Genomic DNA, 21,946 nt, shown 5'->3' on the forward strand with positions numbered 1-21,946 from the left:
TATATTCCTTTTCGTCGAACAGTAAAAAGAGCAATAATGGGAATTGTTTATTAAAATGTAGGCAATAAGTAAGCATAAAAAGGAACAGACAGAAACATTAGGCTGAAATAGAATCATCTACCAGTTCGCTTTATCTTCAAACACATCATCATACACCCTTTGCACTGTGTAGGGTGCATTGTATTCCTAAACGATACTGTGCTGTACTATTTACTTCACCGTGCTCTGTAAACAGTCTATAATTGCAATTTCACCCGCAAGGCTGAACTGGGACTCGTCCCTTCACCCGCACTCGTAGGCTCCGTCTGTGAGACTACCTACCGTAACGCGCCCAAAGCCCGTCTGTTCACTTTGCACTGTTGACAGCTGCTATTTCACCCGCAGGGCTCCGGCTCGTACTCCGTCTGTGAGACCAATGTGACGCGGCCAAAACGTGTCTGTTCACCGTGTACTGCTGACACTGCTAACTTACCCGCAGGGCTCCGGATCATACTCCGTCTGTGAGACAAACGTGACGCGGCCAAAGCCCGTCTCTGGGGTAATCGGTGCCGCCTTCAGTGGAGTCAGCATCAACGTCGCCAAAATTCTACAAATATTTAAGGTAAGTGCAACAGAAAGTGCAAGTAAATTTTTTACACCACTGATAATCTAAAAACGTCGGGGCTGTTGTTACTTAAAAAAAAAAACACTGAGTGGCAGAGGATCGAGGGAGTTAATAATGGAAAAATATGTTCATGACAAATGAAAAATTAAGAATAAAGGGGTAGTAAATTAATGAAATGCCCGTGGTGTACCATGCGCATTGCGCACTGAGTGATCACGGATGCAAAGCTGCAGGATCTTCAAATCGGTGACGTTTGCGAATAAATGGAGCTTTGTCATTTGCTCTGATTGGAGCCGTCGGCTATCCCCGTCGATAACTATTTTCCGTTTCCAGTTGAAACGCCTACAGATCATTAATTCTACGCTGAGGAGAGAAAATTGGTCTGATTTCGTTAGCTAATAGCCTCACTGAATTCAATGATATTTGCTCTTTTTGAGTGCTGATTGTCAAACGCCTCACATTTTGCTGAGTAGCTCAATTAGAAAGGTGATCATAAAAAGTTCAACATGTAATATGCAGAGACATTGGCATTAGAAATATAGGCTTGTCTGTTTCATATGAAGATGCGAAATAATTGCAAGAAAAACCGGCAGGGAAATGAGCGTCATCTTATTAACTGCATCATTTACACTATATGAATGCCAACCAATCTTTAAGTCAATACTATTACAACCATGTTTGCAAAGCTTTATTTCACAGCGATGCTGCAATTTTTCGTGAAATTTACAGTTTAGGTACACCTCTGTATTGCTCAGGTCGCAAGGTGGTTGGATGAACCTGGCGGTTAATTACTGGGTGTAATATTGTCAAAAAAACTTTATCTGAAGTGTTATGATACGCCAGGCATTCCCAGCTTGCAGAACAAAAATGTCTGACAGAGAACACATAAAAACCAGACGCTCTCGTCTGAGCGTGACCAGTTATGTCTGGCGCTTGTCGCGTGTGACAGATACGGGCGGGATTGCTGTTTCTCTTGCTCTGCGCGCCTATCCAGACCGCTCTGTCAGACAGGACGCCATGATTGCCCATTGTTGGCCAGAAGAAAGACCGTATCAGGAATGCCCGAAATAACGATCTGTGTCATCCACATAATCAATAATTGTCTTTCTTCACGCAGCACTGCTCATGATGGACGTGACCTGTCCCACACATTCGTTCTACATTCTTAGAACTCAATTTAGAGTTTGAAATATGTCCGTTGATTCTCTCAGACTATTCAATATCTGACGTCTTTTTGTTTTTCTGTGACCTTTTTAGCGTAATGGAGTGTCTCTGTTGCATTTATTGCTTTAACCCGCGCCCCAGTGGCGGTCTCAGCCAACTTCGCCCTAGTGAGGGGGGGGGCATATGTTACCACCCACCTCTAACTCAAAAACTAAGAGGGCTAGAAAGACGCGGTAAAAAGCAGTCGATAGCTCTCAATGCGTACGTTTGAAAGTATTTCAGTCATTTTCACCTTAGAGCAATATTGGGTTCACCAGAGGTCATCAAAGGTCAACATTTGCCAATTGTCATTATATTTTTCAGAAAACATGCCGCTATCTCAGGAACTATGGTAGCTAGAATAACGCAGGGAAAAGCAATCGATAGCTTTTAAACTCTTCTTTTGAAAAGGTCATTATCAATATTGACCTCAGGTCAACGGTTTGGCCTCCAGAGGGCAAAAAGTCCAAAAATAGCTGTTTTTACGAAAAGTGTTTTTCAACAATAACTTTCGACTACAAAAAGCCACGACATATCTATTGCCAGAATCGTGTTCCTCTCGCCGAGACGCGTCGAATGAACTATAATTTGACCTTGAAAGGTCAAGTTGAAAATTTGACCTCAGGTCAAGGTCATGACCTTACCGGTCATGACCTTGTTGACCTTCTCAACAAGGTCATGTTGCATATCAGTCGATGCGTCTCAACAAGGCAAACACAATGAGACCATCCCCAGCGTTCTATCTCTTTTCAATCGCGAGTTATTGGCAAAAAACTGTTTGTAGCCTCAAGTGACCTCGGATGACCTGTCTAGAGGCTATCAGCAAAAATGACACCTTGGTCATCACGAGTGGACTAAATCATTGTGATTCTGAAATATTTGGACTGTTCCGATGCGTACACGCAGATCTAGAGGCATTTTCATTTTTCTCCATTGACTTGTAATGGAAAGGTTTCGCCACTGACCTGACCTTAGGTCACGGATATAAAAATCCGAGATATACAAATTGTAGGCGTTCATAACAGCATGCAACCCACCAAGTTTGAAACCTTTCTGACAAACACTGCAGGCTGGACATGATTGCAAACTTTTTTTTTTAGGTTTGGTCAGTTAACTTGACCTGGTGACCTGACCTGACATGACCTGGGGTCAAAAATTTCACACATTGTCCAAAATTGATGTACCAAAAGCTACCCCAAGCGGCGCGGCGCTACGCGCCGCAGTTTTTTATTCACACGCAAAAAACGCGAAAGCGTGGTAACATATGCCCCCCCCCCCACTGGGGCGAAGGTTAATGATTTCGCCTGAACGCCGCTTCGAGTGAATCCTTCTCAGTGTCGCTCAGTTTTCATTTGATATTTTCTGCTTTAGATTTGTTTGTGAGATGTGCGCATAGCTGAAAACGTCATCTGCTATGTCCAAATCTAAAATAAAAAACACACATAATTTGGAAATACGAAAGGATTGGGAGGAAGGATCAGAGAAAATGTGGAACATCTAAAGCATACTCGTAGTTACTATTGCAGTTAAAAATAAAGATGTGTAGTTCAAAGAAAGCTAGTTAAAGGTAGACTGCCACCTTTTTTTCACAAAACGGTTTTCACTAGAGCTGAGCCACCTATGTCCCAGACTGAAGTCGGTTTCCCGAAATTCGAACCCGTTTGCGAGAAATCGGAGACCAAAGTTCAGTTTGATGCCATTTTTTTTAGTCCAAGAAAACCGACATCTCTACTGTTTATCGATAACTTTGAAACATGAATTTTCTTATCTTTTGGCAAATATATGTCAAAACTTTGATTGTTTCGAGATCAGAGAAGAATTTTGGAGTGTCAAAATAAAAGTTAAACTTATATGTTCAGTAGTTCATTTTTTCCAAAAAAGTGTGGGAAATGGGGTTTAACATGGGCCAGACCCATTCCAAATGAGCCATGATTTTTAAATGTTTTACGAAGTTAAATCCAAAATAAATTAAACATGGCCAATTTCTTATGAAATCATATATTAGTAAATCATAAAATACCTTACTTTTTCAAATAAAATGTAATAATCTTATGACCTTGAAGTCTAGTGATGTGTAAACATTGTCGCTAGACATTAACCGATTGATAATTGTATGATAATCGATAATTTTTTCGCGATTCACGTGATGATACTTTGTCAGGTGAATTCTAAAATTTTGTTTTATCCAGGGAATAAATCATAGGCCGATCTGAGAAAACTTTTTGAAGGTGGCAGTCTTCCTTTAAAAGGCAACATTAAAGTCACGCCATTCCGCGTGAGTCTTCCTCGCTTGTCATGCGATGTAAATGGAACAAATATTTCAGGCTCCTTAGTCCACAGGCCTTGTTTGCTTTCATAAATTTACGATGGCATCCGCTGAAAACATTATTGGAGTTTTTACAAGAAAGACATTTTTCTCGGCGAAATGGGCCGTCCGGGTATTGAGATGTTTGAGAAGGCGTATGTCTCTTCGTCACCAGCGAAAGCCAGCAGTCTGAGCAGCCATTACAGGTGATGGATAGTTTATTTTGTATATCTCACACCCAGTGGTTGTTGTGGCAAGGTGGCCGAGGCCGACCCATCGCGTGTTGGATTGTGATGAATACGGAGCAGAGCCTCCAGGCAAAAATAATATGTTCATTTTGACCTCAAACTTGAAGGCCAATGAAAATTCAGTGCATGGCAAAATTCGCTAGTTTGTGCTATTGCCGAGTCGGTTTCCTTGAAAGGCGAAACTTATAACACAGCATCACTGGCAGTGTTTGTGGCTCCTTGGCTGTTTTGGGGAAAGAGCATTATCAGCTCGTCCCGGGAATTTTACGGCGGACTTTTATGGTGAAGTTTGTATGACTAGGATACTATAGCGGGCCTTGTGGTCAGGGTTGACCATAAAACCTTGTTGTGCTACTGTTTTCTCCAGCGCGGTTAAGCCGTGGTGTTGATGCCTATCTCGCCGATGCACCGTGGTCATTTCTGCAACAATGCCAGCTTTAAAAAAATGGGGCGTGATCTCCAGAGGGATCATGTAAACGCTTTGGCGGGGTATGCCTGGTTATTCATTTCAGAATTAATGCCAGCTTAGCTCAGCAGGGTCGTTTACCAGCAGCTTTTGAAAAACGCCGTATCTTATCAACTAACGTGTGAACGTACTGTGCTTATCCTACATGAAGAATCCTCACTCGCTGTCTTTCTTTCCTTCTCTCTCTCTCTCTCTCTCTCTCTCTCTCTCTCTCTCTCTCTCTCTCTCTCTCTCTCTCTCTCTCTCTCTCTCTCTCTCTCTCTCTCTCTCTCTCTCTCTCTCTCTCTCTCTCTCTCTCCTCTCTCTCCTCTCTCTCTCGTCTTCCATCCATCTCTCGTCTCGGTCGGACCACCCAAGGCCCAATGCCTCGGGGACTGCTCGTGCAGTCTGTCTGTTGACTGGGATCAGAGCGGCCGCGGAAATTGTCTCCTGATGAAACGCCCACTCAGTTGACGCCACACCAACAGCCGTGAGCGGCCTGAAAAAGCGCTGTCATCATCAGTTCCCGGCGAAATTGTTCACCCCGCCCCATGCTCTCGGCAAGGGTGTCTCTCCCCCCCCCCCCTCCGTCTCTGCTTCCCGGTCAATGGCTGAAAGATGGTGTGGGTTGGCAGTTTGTCTGGGGTTTGCAAAGCTGTTCTCCTTGAAATGAGCTAGACATGTGGTTATGTACGCACAAGCTTTTAATGTTTTTGCTCATAATATGAATAAGATGTGTCTAAATGTCGAAGAAGAAACATTGGCATATCGCCATGAAAAGTGCATCAAAGACTGAGTAAGGGACACTGAGCTGGGGCGTCAACATGAGATAGTGAGATGCTAAACAGGGCCTAAATCCACAGCCATTTATCAAAGACAATGGACACAAGAAAGTGAGCTGCATAGCTGACGTTTTAATTGTCCGGCTGTTCATTCATCTTGCTTCAAGGGCTGCTCTAAATAATTAGTACTTATTAAGAACGACGTAAAATGGACCATACCTATGAGTGCGACTAAAACCAGGGATGAGTAAATGTTCGCGCTACTAAACCGAATAACCATCGATGATTAACACCACTTTCTGCTAGTAGCCGTATCGATTCGGGCTGGATAAAGCCAATGTACCTAAGCCCAATAGAACATAGACATTTGTGTTGCCGCTCTCTGACCCTTTGACCAGATAGACAGCCGCGCTACGAGATTCCTTCTGCAGAAGAACCATTTCTCCTGCTATACGACATAGGCAGCAAAATTCTGCGAATCATCAGAATATACTGCTACCAATGGATCGGGCGCAGCCGTGGCCATAAAACAGAATCAATTCAATTTCGGCCTCTTATTACAGCAGCCCTAATGTAATTGATGTAAAGTCTGCGCTGTCAACGTCTCGGTCACCGACCTCTGGACGAGTTGACAGTCTCAGAGCTGCCGCCCAGATTTGGCCGCCTGTGAGCCAAAGACAGATGGAGGCCGGTCACAAGTATAACCCACCCCGGCATTCACAGTTTTATGTGGTCATGCAGCAAGACTACTCAGGCGTTAAAAGACGCCCTAAACAGACACGCTTTGCCGCTATCGAAAGGCCGGCGTGCTACCGTTTCAAGTCGATTCAATACACCATTGGGGGCGCTGAAAGCGGCTGTAAAATGTGGTGAGTTGGCCGATCTGTTTCGAGCGGACGACCTCCGACAGTCGAGCCAGAGGTCCTCTAGTGTGGGCGACGGTATCGTTGGACACTGGACAACTTTACAGGCCGCACCGTTTGGGGAGTTAGCCGCGGCTAAATAATTCATGGCAAGGCCACCGGCCTATCGTTGGCATCACAGATTAACAAAGCGTCCGCGCGCGGTGAGAAAGACTGGGTCATGGCCAGGAGGATGTTCTGGGACAGCGCCCGCTATCCTGCAAGGAAATTAAACCGCTGAAACCGTGAGGGAGTTTCCACGTCTTCGTTGTGCGTACTACGTCTATTAGATACGTATTGAGTTATGCAATTGATCAACCATCTTTTATCATCTGTAAGGTTTTGCTGGTCCTCCCTCATTCGGATGGCCTCGATAACAAGAAGTCAGTCCAATGGTGTTTTAGGTATGTTCTCGTCATACTGTTAAAATGCATCGTGAGCTCTAATTCGATATGAAACGTCACAAATACGAATCAGTGGCTCAACAATGCAGACGCCTGTTTTAAGTGCATAGAAAAGTATATTAGAAAAAAATCAGCGTTTGTGACATGATATCTGTGCCACTTCGCGCAGATCCCGCAGATCAGCTACGCGTCCACGAGTACAGAGCTGTCGGACAAGACTCGGTTCGAGTACTTCTCGCGCGTGGTGCCGCCCGACAACCGGCAGGCTCAGGCCATGGTGCAGGTGGTCCGGGCGCTCGGCTGGAAATACGTCAGCACTGTGGCCGTGCAGGGGGACTACGGCGAGAAGGTGAGGACGCTTTTATGAAGAGGATACTTAGGGAGAAATAGGCAGTAAAGGGCGATGATTGAGAGCAGGATGGTTGAAGATGAAATGGATTTTGTCAAAGTCAAGTTTACATGCTTTGTGTATTTTTGCTTTTCAAAATCCAGTTGTCACACCATCCACGGAGAGGAAGCCAATCCTCCGTCTAACTTGCCCTTTTCAACGATCTCCGTCCAATTGATCCCGACCTTCACCTGAACTCTGACCTGCCTTCTCCTCTACCCGACCTGCCCTGACCTCGATCTGACCCACTCGACCTTCCTGCAGGGTATCTCCTCGTTCACCAGCCAGGCCAGCAGCGCCGGGATTTGTGTGGCAGTCGCGGAGAAGATCCTGCGCAATGCCAACGAGACCGACTTTGACAACACGATCGCACATCTGGCCGCCAAGCCGGAGGCGCGCGGTGTCATCATGTTCGTGGACGAGGACAACATCAGGTGAGGCATCCCGGGTGTGGGCGATGGTGATTGGTGGTAGACTATGGTTGGCTAGAAATGTAGGTCAGGTAGATAAGGAGCAAAAGGGCATGCGAACACGTACAACGATAACAAGCTGTTGACTTTCTGAACGAATAGTCCTTGAAACAAACTGAAAATCACATAAGCGTAATTTCTTCTTCAGTGAGTTCATCTTCATCGCTTCTTCAACCTATTTCAGTATTTGCTATTGACTTACATTTATCAGCCAGTTTTACTGCACTGTAGTCGACGTATACTGCACTGCGGTGGCATATTTTGACAGCGCTTTGAGATCTGTCGAATGCTGAGGCTGACTTTTTACTAGCCCTCCTTTGATCACAATGCGGATCTCTGCGTCAGCCACACAAATAAGCTGGAACTTGTTTGGTTACATTTCTCTATTATAGCGTGCGCTCGGTTGTTTTGTGTGCTCAGGCCGTATGATTGCAGTGCTTATAGGTACTGATATAAAGCATAGTCCCTCCCGCTGGTATTTTTCCAGGATTATTCTGGGAAATATTTTCTTCAGAGATATCGAGACGAAACGACGAATATTCACAATACATATTTTTTAACAGAATAATTTTTATTAGGAAAGATGCAATGCTCCATTTTCAGAGGGGCATCGAGCAGCAAGTCATATCTAGACATTATTATTGGCATCAAAATGGAGGGATGGGAGGTGACCATTTGCGTTGATGAAACTATAATGTTTATGTTTAACTTATAATGTCCAGTGATTTCAAGATATCTTTGAAGAGAAAAGCAAAACTTAGCAACGAGGGATGAATGGTAATTTTCAAGGAAAAGTGATGCTTTATAAAAAAAAAATTGTCAACCTTAATCCTATATTTTTGGACGGTTCAATGCAGCATTTTTATACAGCGATCAGCAGTCGCAACTGATCAGTATTTAACAACAGGGAATGGATATGTTGATATTTATGATATTTTACTGACCATCAGCGCAGCATTTCCCGAAAAGGTCAGCGCGTTTCGCCAAACCAATGTCGCCGCCTGCAGCGCTGTTGGTTTTCGAGCGCAGATCAAAGCCGGCCGGACCGCGTCTGTCCGCCTTTGGTGACCCATCGAGCGCCATTCGGGCCGGCGATTGGGTCCATTCGGACGCCGTCGCGACCGACGACGGTCACACCGCGCCGACAGCGCGTCCGAGCCGAGCTGAGGCGATCGCGTTCTGTTGGACGCCGATACCGGCTGTTCGAACGTTTCCCGGTGACCCCAGGAACGGAGGTCTCGCCCACCTCCGGCTGCCGTCCCCCTGTGTCCACGACGGACCATGGGCCGCTGTTCCAGCTGGCTGGAGCGCTCGTTTGGTCAAACCATCGAGCTGGCGGCCGAAATGTGGTCTCGGCGACGACCACCGGCCGGCCGCCGGGGAAAATTGAGCGGCAGAGCAACACGGCAGCCGGCGCCCGGCCGCGGCGGACGCTGCCGCCTCCCCAGGGCGATATTGGCGCCGGTTTAGCGCCGACCATTTGCTGGACGCCAGACCGCAAACTGGTGCCGGGGGAGGACTGGCCGCCTATGGGGAGAACCGGCTGAGACGCTGGATGGGACAGTCTGAGATGGTCAGATCCGGAGGGGAGGGGCCAGGTGACAGGACGGAGGCGTGTCTCCGTCTCAGAGCCGGAGCGGATCAGAGTTTTATTTTTATTGTTTTAAATTGTGAACTGTTATATGTTATAACTATTGTTTTACATCATGACTTCATTCGTCATAGGGTGTGAGCCTGTTGATGACTTAATAAATAAACTAAACTAACTAGATATGCATACCAGGAAGAGAATGGACATGTCACCGGGAGGAAAGACAGATTTGTATGAGGCTAGATAAAATAGATTTCGCATGGGGTATATCTGATTTGAAGGAAGAGTTAAATGCATTTTCGGAACAGCCATTAGGTGTTCAATGTTCTTGGTACCGAATGAAAGCCAGGACCAAACAATGTTTTTAATTACCCCGGGTATAAACATGCGCATTACATACCATTATAGCCTGGATGCCATCGTAATCAGGTTGGGTTATGCAAGGGCTTTTGTTCGGTAAGGAGGATAAATCCTAATGCATAAATTATGAATTTTAAAAATCAATCTGGTCTCGGCGGCATGGCCTTTGACAGGCAAACTCATTGCAAGCCAGTTTAGTAAGCGTTGGAGATTAAGCTGGCTACGCGGATGACGAGGCGACTTAATAGCTCAGCATTTTACGACGAAACACTAAGCTCGAGGGATTAAGAGTAATGGCAAGGATTTATGTGAAATTGCGCTAAAACAAAACGTAAATGGTGAATACTTTGAGGACGCAGCTTCACGTGCACGAGTCTCTTCAAATAAGGCTGCCATATGATTAAAGCGCAAATTATTTGCTACCTATATTTTAACATTAATGGTTTCTTCAAGAGGGTTTGGACAACGTAATACTTGGAAAATGGACTGTGTCCAGTGTAAATACAGCTTGGCCGTATGTGAGTGCAGCATTCGAAGTCCCAACCATCAATCTGTTTAATGAAACAGATGTTGCGTGAACAAATGGCAGCCTATAAATTCCCTCAGTGGTGGTCTTATCATCATGCTCAAAACACGGCCACATATAAATGTCCAATAGGATATTTATGACGAGCACTTACTATGGCAATATTTCGTTCATTCTAAACCACACAAGACATGCGATCGACACAATAGCCAAAGGGATGGTCAGTGGTTGCATTCGCAATACTATCCTGCATAGTTGCAAGTGTGCGATCGCTAATAAAGAGCACAGTGTTGTGTGATGCTGGTATTTGCCCAATGTAGCAATTAAACTACTTAGATCCAATTTCATGTTAGCTGGAATGATCGTTCGGTCCCTTCGTACAGCGACTAAGTGATAGCCTGTCCTAGCTCAAGCTGTGCCAATTGTAATGGGTCTATCAGTTCTGATCACCTTACAATTACCGTCCCCTTACTTCTCTGACAAACCCTAATCAGACAGACAAACACCACCCCAAGAACGACCCAAACCGGCTCAGATCAGCTCTCACCGCCACAGTCCTACCAGTGCTGCCCAGTGCCTGCACCCCACTTCGCCACGGTCCCCGCCCGACTCATACATACCACCATACCTAACCACACCCAGCTCGGTCCAGTCCACCCCACGCCACAACCATACCGCGCCGGCGGCCGTGCTGCAGCCATACCGTCTCCACTCAGCGGCCCGTGCGGCGGACCGAGTCGAGGGCATTCGGCTGAATGCTCCGAACGAACGGACGGAGAGAAGAAAACAGCCCGCGACCCAGACCGATCCCGGGAAACCAAACACTACAAATCCGCTGCCGGTAAAAGGTTTTTAGAGATTAATATCGAACGCAGTGTGCTATTCTGGCACTGTGGTGTATGGTGTGTTTATTGTAACGCGTTCAACATGCAATTCGTTGTTTTGGTTGTTTTCTTTCATGAAATCGGAACAATGAGTGCGAATCTATGTAATCGCATATTACATCTTGGCGTATATCACCAGTACTACTCATTAACTCAGATACACAGCTTGCGCTCGTGTTCCGCTTCGATCTAAATCTAAAACAATCAAACCGATCCGTCAGGTCGGTTTGCCGATCTCTGTCAGCTCTGACCGACCTGGCTCGGCGGACGAGTTCCGCACTCGTCCAGTTTGTTTGCCGCCCGGATTGGCCTGTGTTCGGGACAAAGTTGTACTCGATGGTATCTCTACACTGTGATTCGGGGCGAGGTAGCCCGCCCTCCCTCTGCCCCTCCCCCGTCTGCCTCTCTAGTGTCCAACTTTGCGACCGGCGCGCATGAATGAACCACTAATTGGGCTTCTCTCTCGAATCCTGTCCAGAAAACCGTGTAGAGCGAGTTCCACTCCGCAGCCAGTTGCTGTGGGTTTTTGGGCTCACCAATGGTGGAGCTCGCTGGGTGATTTGATAGCTGTCACTGGACAGCTGTTGGGCGTGTTTGTATCCAATGTTACCGTGTAACTACCTGTCGTCGGTGGTAATTCAACTGGTGCCGGTAGACACTGTGACCCTCCGCGGTCTGTAACCGACCTCTGTCGTTGAGTCAGCCGACAGACAGAGGTGAGACCGGTGGAGCCCACTCGCTTCTGGCTGTCAGTTCTCACCAGACGGACTCAGAGCCCACACTCCGATCTGCATATTGCCTCTGTCGCCCCGGGCGCTGTAAAAGGCCGCGAATGCAGCCGACTGAATCAGCAAGACGGATCAACATTCCACTGGAATAGCCGCCTCACATGTGCGGTCTATTGAGAACGAAAAAGCTCTTCCTAGAAAGGCATTTTTGACGCCGTTTGATGCTCTTTTCAGACTACAGTAGGCTGTCTTATTTGCAAGTGGAGGCGACTTATTTTGTCCACATCATAGAATGATCTCACAGCTTCATCCTTTGAAGTTTCGCGACCAGGGTGCCCATTGAATTTCATAGGGCCTCGAGGAACACGGGCAGTCGGAAGTGTGGTGAATTTCGACCGAATCGCCTAATTTCAAAAACTGATTGTTGAATATGCAGAGTCACGTTCGTTAAAAGTAACTCAAGAAGCGCAATTGTATTGCGTTTGAATATGAAATTGTTGTATACCTATACCTGCCTATTTGAAAACAACCGTGGTGATTCCTGCTGGCTCATTTAATAGCCCAGCGACATTGATAAGTACGGGTGCATATTGGTAGCTCACGACAATTATGAGTCATATTTGTCGTGAGCAACCAATATGCACCAGTACTTATCAATATCACCTTACGTGGAAATCACAACAAAGACAATTTCCTCCCCAGCAGTGGGTCCATTTGCTTCACAGCACTATTCATGCGAGCGTTTATGAATCCATCAAAGGGCGCTGTGACCCCACCTCCCAGTGGACACTGACCAGTCCCTGCCCCCGTGGCCTGGGCGGGTCAGTACTCGGTGACAAACCGTTGGTCATAAGTCTGAGTTATTATCTCGTCTGGCCGCTGTCCGAGCGAGCCGTGACAGAGTGCCGCCGCCATCACTGATGATGGTGCTCTCTGACAGATCTGTCATGTTTGATGGCCAGAAACGAATCATGATGTTATGCAATACCTATGCAGTATGTATGCATAGTGCATACTGCATGAGCCCACTGAGTACACACAGAAAAATATTGACACCGTTAGCGGTGTAATTGCACAGTACATATCTGAGCACTTGAGGGAAGTTAATTTAGTCCCTTCCCCGCTTAAATTACTCGCGCTTCTAAATGAACACCAGGAAGAAGGTAATAGAGCACTGTTAGGAGGGTTGGGTGTTTTACTACATGTAGCAAAACACTCAACCCTCCTAACAGTGTTCTATTACCTTCTTCCTGGTGTTTATTTAGAAGCGCGAGTAATTTAAGCGGGGAAGGGACTAAATTAACTTTCCTCAAGTGCTCAGATATGTACTGTGCAGTTACACCGCTAACGGTGTTAATATTTTTCTGTGTGTACGAAAAGAGCAAATGTATTGCTTGATGTCATGGACTATGTAGACCGCGTGATGATTATTACAGATGACGTTTTAGCTTTCTCCCAGTCCAATATTTTAAATTAATCTCAAATATTTAATATCGGTAACCAAAGGTCAAGCTATTTTTGACATCTTCGACGTCTGCATCATAGGTCAACGGAAGAAAGCTAGACCTGGCGTTTGTTTCGTACGAAATGCTCTCAAAATAAACGCAGCAGTTAGCGTTGCGCCTCCCTGAATGCGTTTCTTCCTTAACGTTCCAGGACATTTCTATCAAGGTTCAGTTATGCAGGCTTCTTCGGTCTATTTGCAGTGATGAGACTCGTGTAAATAACCCAAACGCTTAAATCCCATCATTTCTTTCTTTCCCAGAGTTCAGTCGAATAGAGCCTCACATCTGCAGACGGTTGAGGGTGGGACATTAACATCTGTTCTGGTACCTCTCTTATCGAGCGTATCTGCCTGTGCACCATCAGCGTCCCCCGGGTCACTGGGGACCATCTTCCCAGACCGCCTGTTCCCACAGGAGGGGGCGGGCAGCTGCCTAACGGATCCCCCTTCCCACACTGAACGCCGCCAACGATCCACAGCACCGCTTACGATCTGTGCCACCGCTTACGATCTGTGCCACCGCTTATGATCAGTTCCGTAGCCCGGTAAGAGCTAAGGGATCATGGGGTCGGACCCGGGTCTGGGGTAAGTTCGGTCCAAATGAAAATTATGCGTTCAAGCTCTGAGTCCAAGGCATCTGATTCAAACCTTCGGGTCTGAGTCTAAATCCGAATCCAACTTCGAACCTCGCTAAATATTCTCTTAAAATTTGCTATCATGGTGCAGCAGAGGCGACCGAATCAGATCAGTTGTTCGTAAGATCTCTGACAGTTCCGTCGATCCTACCCACCTGATCTGACCCTGACCATGACGTCATGACCTCTACATCATGGCGGGCCGGCCTCACACAGACGGCGGCATACTGCTGGTAATTATGCAGATCATCGGTCTGGCCGGCTTCCAGGGATCATCGGAGCCGCCAGCCGTCAACCCGATAACGCGCCCCGACGGCCACCCCGTGACCCTGTCCGGACGAGCCAGGCGTGAACGAACGGCATATCTCCGCTCCCCTTCCCCGCACCGCCCCCTTTTCCCCTCTACTCCGGGCCTAAAACGGGGGAGCGGTCGCAAGGAAAAGCTACAGCGACGGCTGTAGTATCTTGTAGTATTCAGCTATTAAGAGCAATAACGCAAATTTACCGAGCCTGCTATGTAGACGATCACCTAAAATGCTTCGAAAAATAATGTTCCGCCACCGACGTCTGTCCCTCCAATTCAGACTTTCTGCGGCAGCATTTCGGCTGACGGCGGCTCTGCCGAGCGAGCTGGCCTTTCGGTTGTCGTCGCCCTCTCAGCTCAAGCCGCATCCATCATGCATCTGCCGGCGCCAGATAAGGATGACGGCTCGCTTCACGCCCGCTGGATAGTCGAGAGGGTCGCCGGCCTTCTGAACGGCGCTTCCATTATCTTTGTAGAGCGACGCCGCCGCTTTCGAACGAATGAGATAGCCTTATTGAAACGCCATCATTGTGTGGTGCCAATGCGCCTCGTATGGAGATGAGACGCGTGAACCGTGAACTTTTAAAGTTCATACGTTTGCATCTGATACCATGAAATTGACCGACAATCTTTACAGGCTGCTGTAACATGGGTCAGTGTGCGCCTCGTGCTATGCACTACAAATGGCTCAACGCCTTATCGAAATCATTGACGACTCTGCCTAAGTTACAACAGCATTATTCCAGTCAAATGTATATTGATAGAGACAAGTAGAAAAACACGGAACAAATAGTGCATGGACGCGTTTCGATTATTAAATCTTCATCAGCATGACATATTCACAGAGAAAACAAGACATAGCACACAAACAGCACTGTGACGAGCTCAAATGTTTGTGTGCTAGGTAATAGGTATGTCTTGTTTTCTCTGTGAATATGTCATGCTGATGAAGATTTAATAATCGAAACGCGTCCATGCACTATTTGTTCCGTGTTTTTCTCCCATTATTCCAGTGTTATGTTGCGACAGATGTATGGTTATTTATCTACAAACTAGCTAAGGCTTACATGGATATCTCCAGAAAACAATTTTCGACTGCCATCAGTGCTCCTGCTGTTGCGCTGGCAGTCGAGTGCGCTAAGGTAGACTGTCCCGCCCAGCACCGAGACAGCGCGGCACAGTCTACCTATCCAGGGCTCCGGCTTTGGAACGATGTGATGCAGATATGGCACGGTATGGTAGTGGAAATTTGAAAAACTGCACGTAAGACAATCTGAAGATTTCATGAATTAACCAGAGCGGACACTTGCTATAGAAATTATAACTTTGTGATCATCATTGACGAATGGTAAATGCACATTGTATTTATTACATTTTAAAACTATCCTTTGAAAGACTTGAATCGCGGTTTCATCGACTATGCAGCTATGCTTTAAGAGGCGCTGTTATTTTTCCACAAGTTCAAGCGATCGCAGAAACTTCCTCTGACGTTTTATCCCAAAAACTCATCGCGATGCTCCTTAATGCGTTATTTGTTCCACATCGCCATCTTTTTAGCGTAAACAAGGCTCGCAAAAACTTCCGCGCTTGCCACAGCGCCGTTTCGGGCACCCATCATACGGAAGCACTGCAGCATATGGTGGCCCCTCCGAATGACGACGATCTGAGCGGACCACCCGCCACGTCCCACTTCGCGTCCGCTATTGAGCCGGGGCGAATGTTTTCGCTGGGCGGCGAGGCAGGGGTTGGGGCCGGGTCTGGGGCCGGGGTGGGAGGCAGACCTCCGGCTGTCAGTTGGAGAACATGTCTTGTCATCACCAGTCGGCCCCCGCGGCGACCCAAGCCAATCATCCCGCTCGGGTTGCCGGAGCCGATTCGGCATACCGTTTATTGGCGTTGTGAACAGCAGTTGCTCGGTGTCCGTGACAGTGATACACTAGCAGCAAATAAATTGAAAGGCAGCTGAGGAAAAATCATGCCTAAATCTGCAAACTTGCGATCTTGGTTCTTCCAACCGCTACAAAAACTATCACCGGAAGCACCAAACAAACAGAAATTGTGAAGAATAGATGCCAAAATATAGCAGCATCATGGCATCGCTCAGCATCATTGGTGTGATAAACTGTAGCACTTAGCCCACTCCCGACGGTGAGCATCCACCGGTATACCGTGATGTTTACTTCTTCTGTGTGCGCTTTCCTGAAGAGAAATGGACGTTCGGGAATACGGTCGGCGTAGCGGCCATCGTTTATTCCCGTTTGGTGTAACACTGATGGAGAGACGCCGTCTCGACGGGCGGGGAGAGGCCTTGCGGACGCCGCCTCCTCTCACCGCCGGCTGGAGTGGGCGGAGGCGGAGGACAGCTCCTCTGAGTGTCACCGGGGGTCCATCTGGGAGGTTTGGGGGCCCATCCCCTCTTCTGACGGAGACTGTGAGCGTCCCGAGATCGCACCACATCCATCGGCCAGTCCGCCTGCACGGCGCGCGCCCCCACTCCATCAGACTCACTGCTCGACGCCCGCCGCCCGCCGCCCCCGCCCCCGCCCCCGCCCGACGCTGCCGGCGTCAGACAGCGGTGCGAAATCAGCATCGCTCGTCGAGGAAACGGATCCGGCTGCTTGTACATGCATGCTCGCGCGCGGCAGGGAGAGACGAGAGGTCTGGAGGAACGCCCCGCGGTGCTGACGCGAACGGAGAGAATGCAGCTCCCACCCGCCGGCAGGGAAGGTGATCGGAATATACAATTACCCTGGATGAGGCTAGTTGTATGGGAGTGACCAGATGGGGAGGATGGTCGATTAGATCGATACAACACCGCCTGTCTAATTCAATGATCGTTGATGAAGACAGGGAATAATTTATAAAATCATTCATTGTAATGCGCGCATGCCGCATTCAACGAGAATTGGTTATCCAAACACAAATACCATTGTAAGTTAGGAGCTAACAAGCACCGCTAGCGTTTTTATACAAATACATCTCAGCACAAAGTTCAAGCTAACTAGTTGGGCTGCACGGTTTATCATTCAAGACTTGAGAAGGTTTGTTTACTACGCAACACGCATTCATTCTACGTGGTCCCATGGGAAGAAATATGATAAAACGGCTAATGGTTAGTTGGCTCGGCTAAATGCCTACCGACAGAGGTGAGGATGGGCATTGCAGATGAGGCCACCATTCCAGCTGACTGCATTTCCGTAGTGCAACATAATTGGTGCATGCATAAATGAAAAGGCACGGAAGCTGAGAGAGAAATGGCTCACCGAGTCTAGTTTGTTTCCCTGCTAATGATAACTAGACCAGCTCATTGTACACAACACACTAGCAATTGTCGTCCAGGGTAATGGTATTTGAATGACAAATGATCCAATTTATTTGCTCAATTCTGATGATTGTTGCGTTTTAGGAGTTTGATCTCACTTCTGCAGCCTGGATGCAGGGCAGTGGATTTGATGCATTCGGTAGCATCGGTCGTCTGACTCAGCTTCTCTGGAAGGCCCAGTGTGCGATGTTGCCGAGCTAATTCCACTAATCTGGGCCACGATCCTAATTGGCCATTAATTACCCGATTTTTGCCTAAATGTACGGTTTGAATTTGTGATGATGTGTTCCTTCCTCTGTAATTTACGAGTAATGCAGAGACATTTATGATTAGCGTTAACATATTTTTCTTAACCATATTCTCCGCCAATAAGGCCATAATGTTTAGGGTTATTTTCATGTAAAGCATTTTGTTTCAAATAGTTGCATAGGTGTGCGTACTTGTTGAACAATGAATAAATTCAAGACATAATAGAGCACAAATATAAAGCAGAGAAGTTCATCTTATACCAAATATAGGTTACGTACAATCTCAGTTGTTTTCCTCACAACTTTCTCGGCACTGTATTAACTCCATCGCCTCACCGGCACGGCGTCTTGTTTTCATTCTGGAGCATAATCGCTGCGATTTCGTGTCAACTGGCAATCTTCCGGCGGCGTGGCTGGCGCTGGCCGCGGGCTGTGACGAGCGCCGCTCTGGTGCCCGGCAGGAAACTGTTGGCGGCCGCTGTGCGCGCCAACATCACGGACCGCTTCCTCTGGGTGGGCAGCGACTCGTGGGGTGCCAAGGTGCACCCGGTCAGGAACCAGGAGCACGTGGCCGAGGGCGCCATCACCATTCTGCCCCAGCGCACCCCGCTGCCCGGTGAGTCAGATATGACGCACGCGAGACAGACGGGGTGCCGGAAGGTGCCTGTACATAGGCCTCCATTACAAAAACTGTGCTGTGTGATACAACCACAAAAACATGTACCTCAAAACACTTATGTTGGCTTTTAACCCTCGCCCGCACATGCCATTTTCCCATCCTAGAACGCACATGGGGGGGTGGTTGCCACCCCCCCGCGCCATTTCGTTCCTGTTGGAGATAGAGCTTAGCGGTAAAGACCAAAAAGATTATTTGGGAAGAGACAAATCCAATGATACCCAGTTTTACCTTCTCAGGTCAGTCATTGACCTTCCAGGTCAGGTCAAACTAAAAAATGTTGCTGTTTTGGGTCACCGTTGGATATCAAGTGCGCTGCTTATCATATACCGATAACGATGCTGTTTTCTGGTGCCAAGCCAGCTAGAACCTCTTTCTCACACTACCCGACCAGGTTTTTGCTGCTGAGGTCATTTCAGGTCAAGTTAGGTCAAGGTCAATTATATGTGTTTGTATGTCTGTATGTGTCTGTGTGTATACTGAATACTGATGTGTGCACCGATTGTTTATGTGTCCATATTACATGAAATCATGATCTGAGAAGCTTTTACCAAAAATGCAGTCAAAAAACTTCACAAAAAGTAAATTATGCTTGCCTAAAACGCAATTATCTTAGATGACCTAGGTTGACCTTGACCTTGACCTTGACATCTGTACATCGTCGATCAACATGTTCCATGATGGGTGGGAGGTAAGACTGGTAAAAAAGGCCGAAATCAAGGTGTCAAAAGCTCACAAGGCCCATAGCCAACGCAAGATGTCGAGAATTGGCCATTTGGGTCATGACATGACCTAAAAAACAAGGTCATATCTCCGAAACCAAAGGTCACAGAAACTTGAAATTTTCAGTGGACATCAAGAAAGGATAGAGGAGCAGCTATACGAAAAATCAGCCTTCTAGCTCTAAAAATGTTGAGTGCAGAGCAGAAAGACTACCTGGGGGGGTGGCAACCACCCCCCCCCCCCCATGTGCGGGCGAGGGTTAAGTTATTTTTGACGAGTCAAGCTGCCAATCTAAAGCTGTCAAAGCTACTTGTCTTCTTAGTTTTTTTTTTACCGTAGGCCTAAGATCCGTCCGCATCTAGAGTCCTGGGCTAATTATTGTTATGCTGATAACCTCTGATATTGACTAAATATAAATACAAATTTAAAAGAGAGAAATAACTTTTCGAGAAGCCTTCGGCATTTCGTTATCATCATCTCACTGCACAATTTGAGAGCTAATGATGGCGAAATATCGAAAGCTTTTCGAAAAGTCGCTTTCTTTCTTTTGCATTAGGAATATAAATATGCAGGTAGCATGAGAGTGGGGTTATTTTTCTTACTATTTTTAGCTATGTGTCTCGAACTAGCGTTAAAGCATATTCAAGCTCGAAGCTATTAAAAGAGTTCATTAAAAAAAACATTTTAACGTCAATGCTGGCAAGATGAATCATTAAAATATGATCATGTTTGACAGGATTCGACAAATATTTCCGTTCACTGCGGCCGCCGGTGCGGGAGGACGACTGTGTCGGGGGCCGGCCACGGCGACCGCACATCAACTGCCGCGACATCTGGTTCCACGAGTTCTGGAGCCAGGCCTTCAACTGCACATTCGACCGGAGGGAGCGGGGCGAGCGCCGCTGCACGGGCAACGAGACGCTCACCAAGTACAAACAGGAGGGACTCGTGCCGTTTGTAGGTGAGTGACGGGATGGAGATCGGACGGAGACGTGACGGAGACGGGACGGAGACGGGACGGAGACGGGACGGAGACGGGACGGAGACGGAGACGGGAGAGACGGGACGGAGACGGGACGGAGAAGGGACGGAGACGGGACGGAGACGGGACGGAGACGGGACGGAGACGGGACGGAGACGGGACGGAGACGTGACAAAGACGGGACGGAGACGGGGCGGAGACTGGGCGGAGACGCGACGGAGACGCGACGGAGACGCGACGGAGACGGGAGTTGGTGCCTGGTGGTACTGGTAAGTGGAATCGGTTGTCTGAGGCTGACCCGAGAGTGCATCAGATTGGTTCCGCGAACTGGGCCACATGCATGGTACTTACCGGGACGGTATTTGCAGAATTCAGGTCGATGAGAAAGACGGAGCAAGCCTGCTGTTCCCCGCCATTGCTATATGCTGAAACAAACAGGTCCAGATTATAAACGCTTGCATGTGTATTGTGCAGTGTGTGCATTCATTTGGAACAGATAACATATAAGGCTACGATTAGAAAAGGATTCATACCGAAACGCTGATAGGCTTGTATCATATCTGTTCTAATAATCTGTTCGTGTAATGTGACGTGCGCCTTTAACGTCCATTTTTGAAAATGGTTGTCAATTTCAGTGATAAGTAATTTCCTAATTACTCTTCTTAGTGTGTGTTACATGCATGCCATTTGTGTCTGAAAAAGGAAGTATTTTCACAGAACATTGCAATTTCAAACAGACAAAAACACCGCTCCTCTTTACCATCTCATGTTTACCTCCTCTTTACCCAGCAAACAATCAGCAGCTACAATTCATACCCGCTGGTGCAACTGTCGCCACTGTCGAGCGTTGGTTGACCCGCGCGAACTGCGATTAAGACCGAAATAGTGCGACTGGCTGGCGGCGCGGGCCGCCATACGCTATGCTAATGCGGGCCAATATTAACTGCCACAAATGGGCTGTCAGGGGTCAGGTCCAATTGTGCTAGTGACTGACGGTAGGCATTTGTTGGTCATCAGCACGGGCGCGACACGGCGCCAGAGTGGAGGGATGTTAGGAAAGGTAGAGGAGGGAGGAAGAGCAGAGAAAAGGGACAGAGGAGGAGGCAGGGAATGTGAGGAATGGGGATCAGAAACAGCAAGCAAGAGATCGGAGAAAAAAGAACGAAGGAGGAGATGCAAATTAGAGAGAGAGAGACAGAGAGAGAGAGAGAGAGAGAGAGAGAGAGAGAGAGAGAGAGAGAGAGAGAGAGAGAGAGAGAGAGAGAGAGAGAGAGAGAGAGAGAGAGAGAGAGAGAGAGATTCAGAGGGTCAGAGTAACAGGACTAGGAGAAATCCAGGGACGGTATACCCGGTCAACCCCTGAGCGGTCAGTGAGCGTACAGTCTGGCACTCCGATGCGTCTGGGACACCGCTCCACTGACCACCCCTGGGTGGCGGCGAGATAGTTCGTAGTGGTTACAATGTGAGAGTCAGGCGCTCCCCGGTCGGCCCGAGCACCGATTGTGCTGCAGACGGGCAGCGCGGCCGCCGTAATGGATCCAGGTAGTGGGGAGCGGCGGCCGGCCGGTCGGCCCTGTACATAGGACAACCACAGCCGAGGGAGGCTGAGTGCCACCGCGGCAGGGAGGAAATATAATAATGGAAAATATAATCAGGATAAGCAGCCACAGGAAGTAGGCATACAACGGGACGGAAACGAATGGAGGGAGATG

At 47.7% G+C, this 21,946-nt stretch overlaps 1 protein-coding gene across 1 annotated transcript in view; it reads left to right on the forward strand.

Moving 5' to 3' along the window:
- Positions 1-478: 478 nt before the first annotated feature.
- The window catches only part of LOC122387921 (metabotropic glutamate receptor 3-like), a gene marked incomplete at its 5' end in the record, with an annotated part of 39,715 nt that continues 18,247 nt past the window's right edge, over positions 479-21,946 (forward strand). Inside the window, 5 exons of the mRNA XM_043378578.1 lie at positions 479-601; positions 7,063-7,242; positions 7,546-7,715; positions 18,315-18,469; positions 19,989-20,213. Coding sequence (XP_043234513.1) covers positions 479-601; positions 7,063-7,242; positions 7,546-7,715; positions 18,315-18,469; positions 19,989-20,213 — 853 coding nt within the window. The remainder of the gene's footprint in view (positions 602-7,062; positions 7,243-7,545; positions 7,716-18,314; positions 18,470-19,988; positions 20,214-21,946) is intronic.

This window comes from Amphibalanus amphitrite, unplaced genomic scaffold, assembly GCF_019059575.1.
Source record: "Amphibalanus amphitrite isolate SeventyFive unplaced genomic scaffold, NRLGWU_Aamphi_draft 000303F_arrow, whole genome shotgun sequence".
In the NCBI taxonomy this organism is placed as follows: domain Eukaryota; kingdom Metazoa; phylum Arthropoda; class Thecostraca; order Balanomorpha; family Balanidae; genus Amphibalanus; species Amphibalanus amphitrite.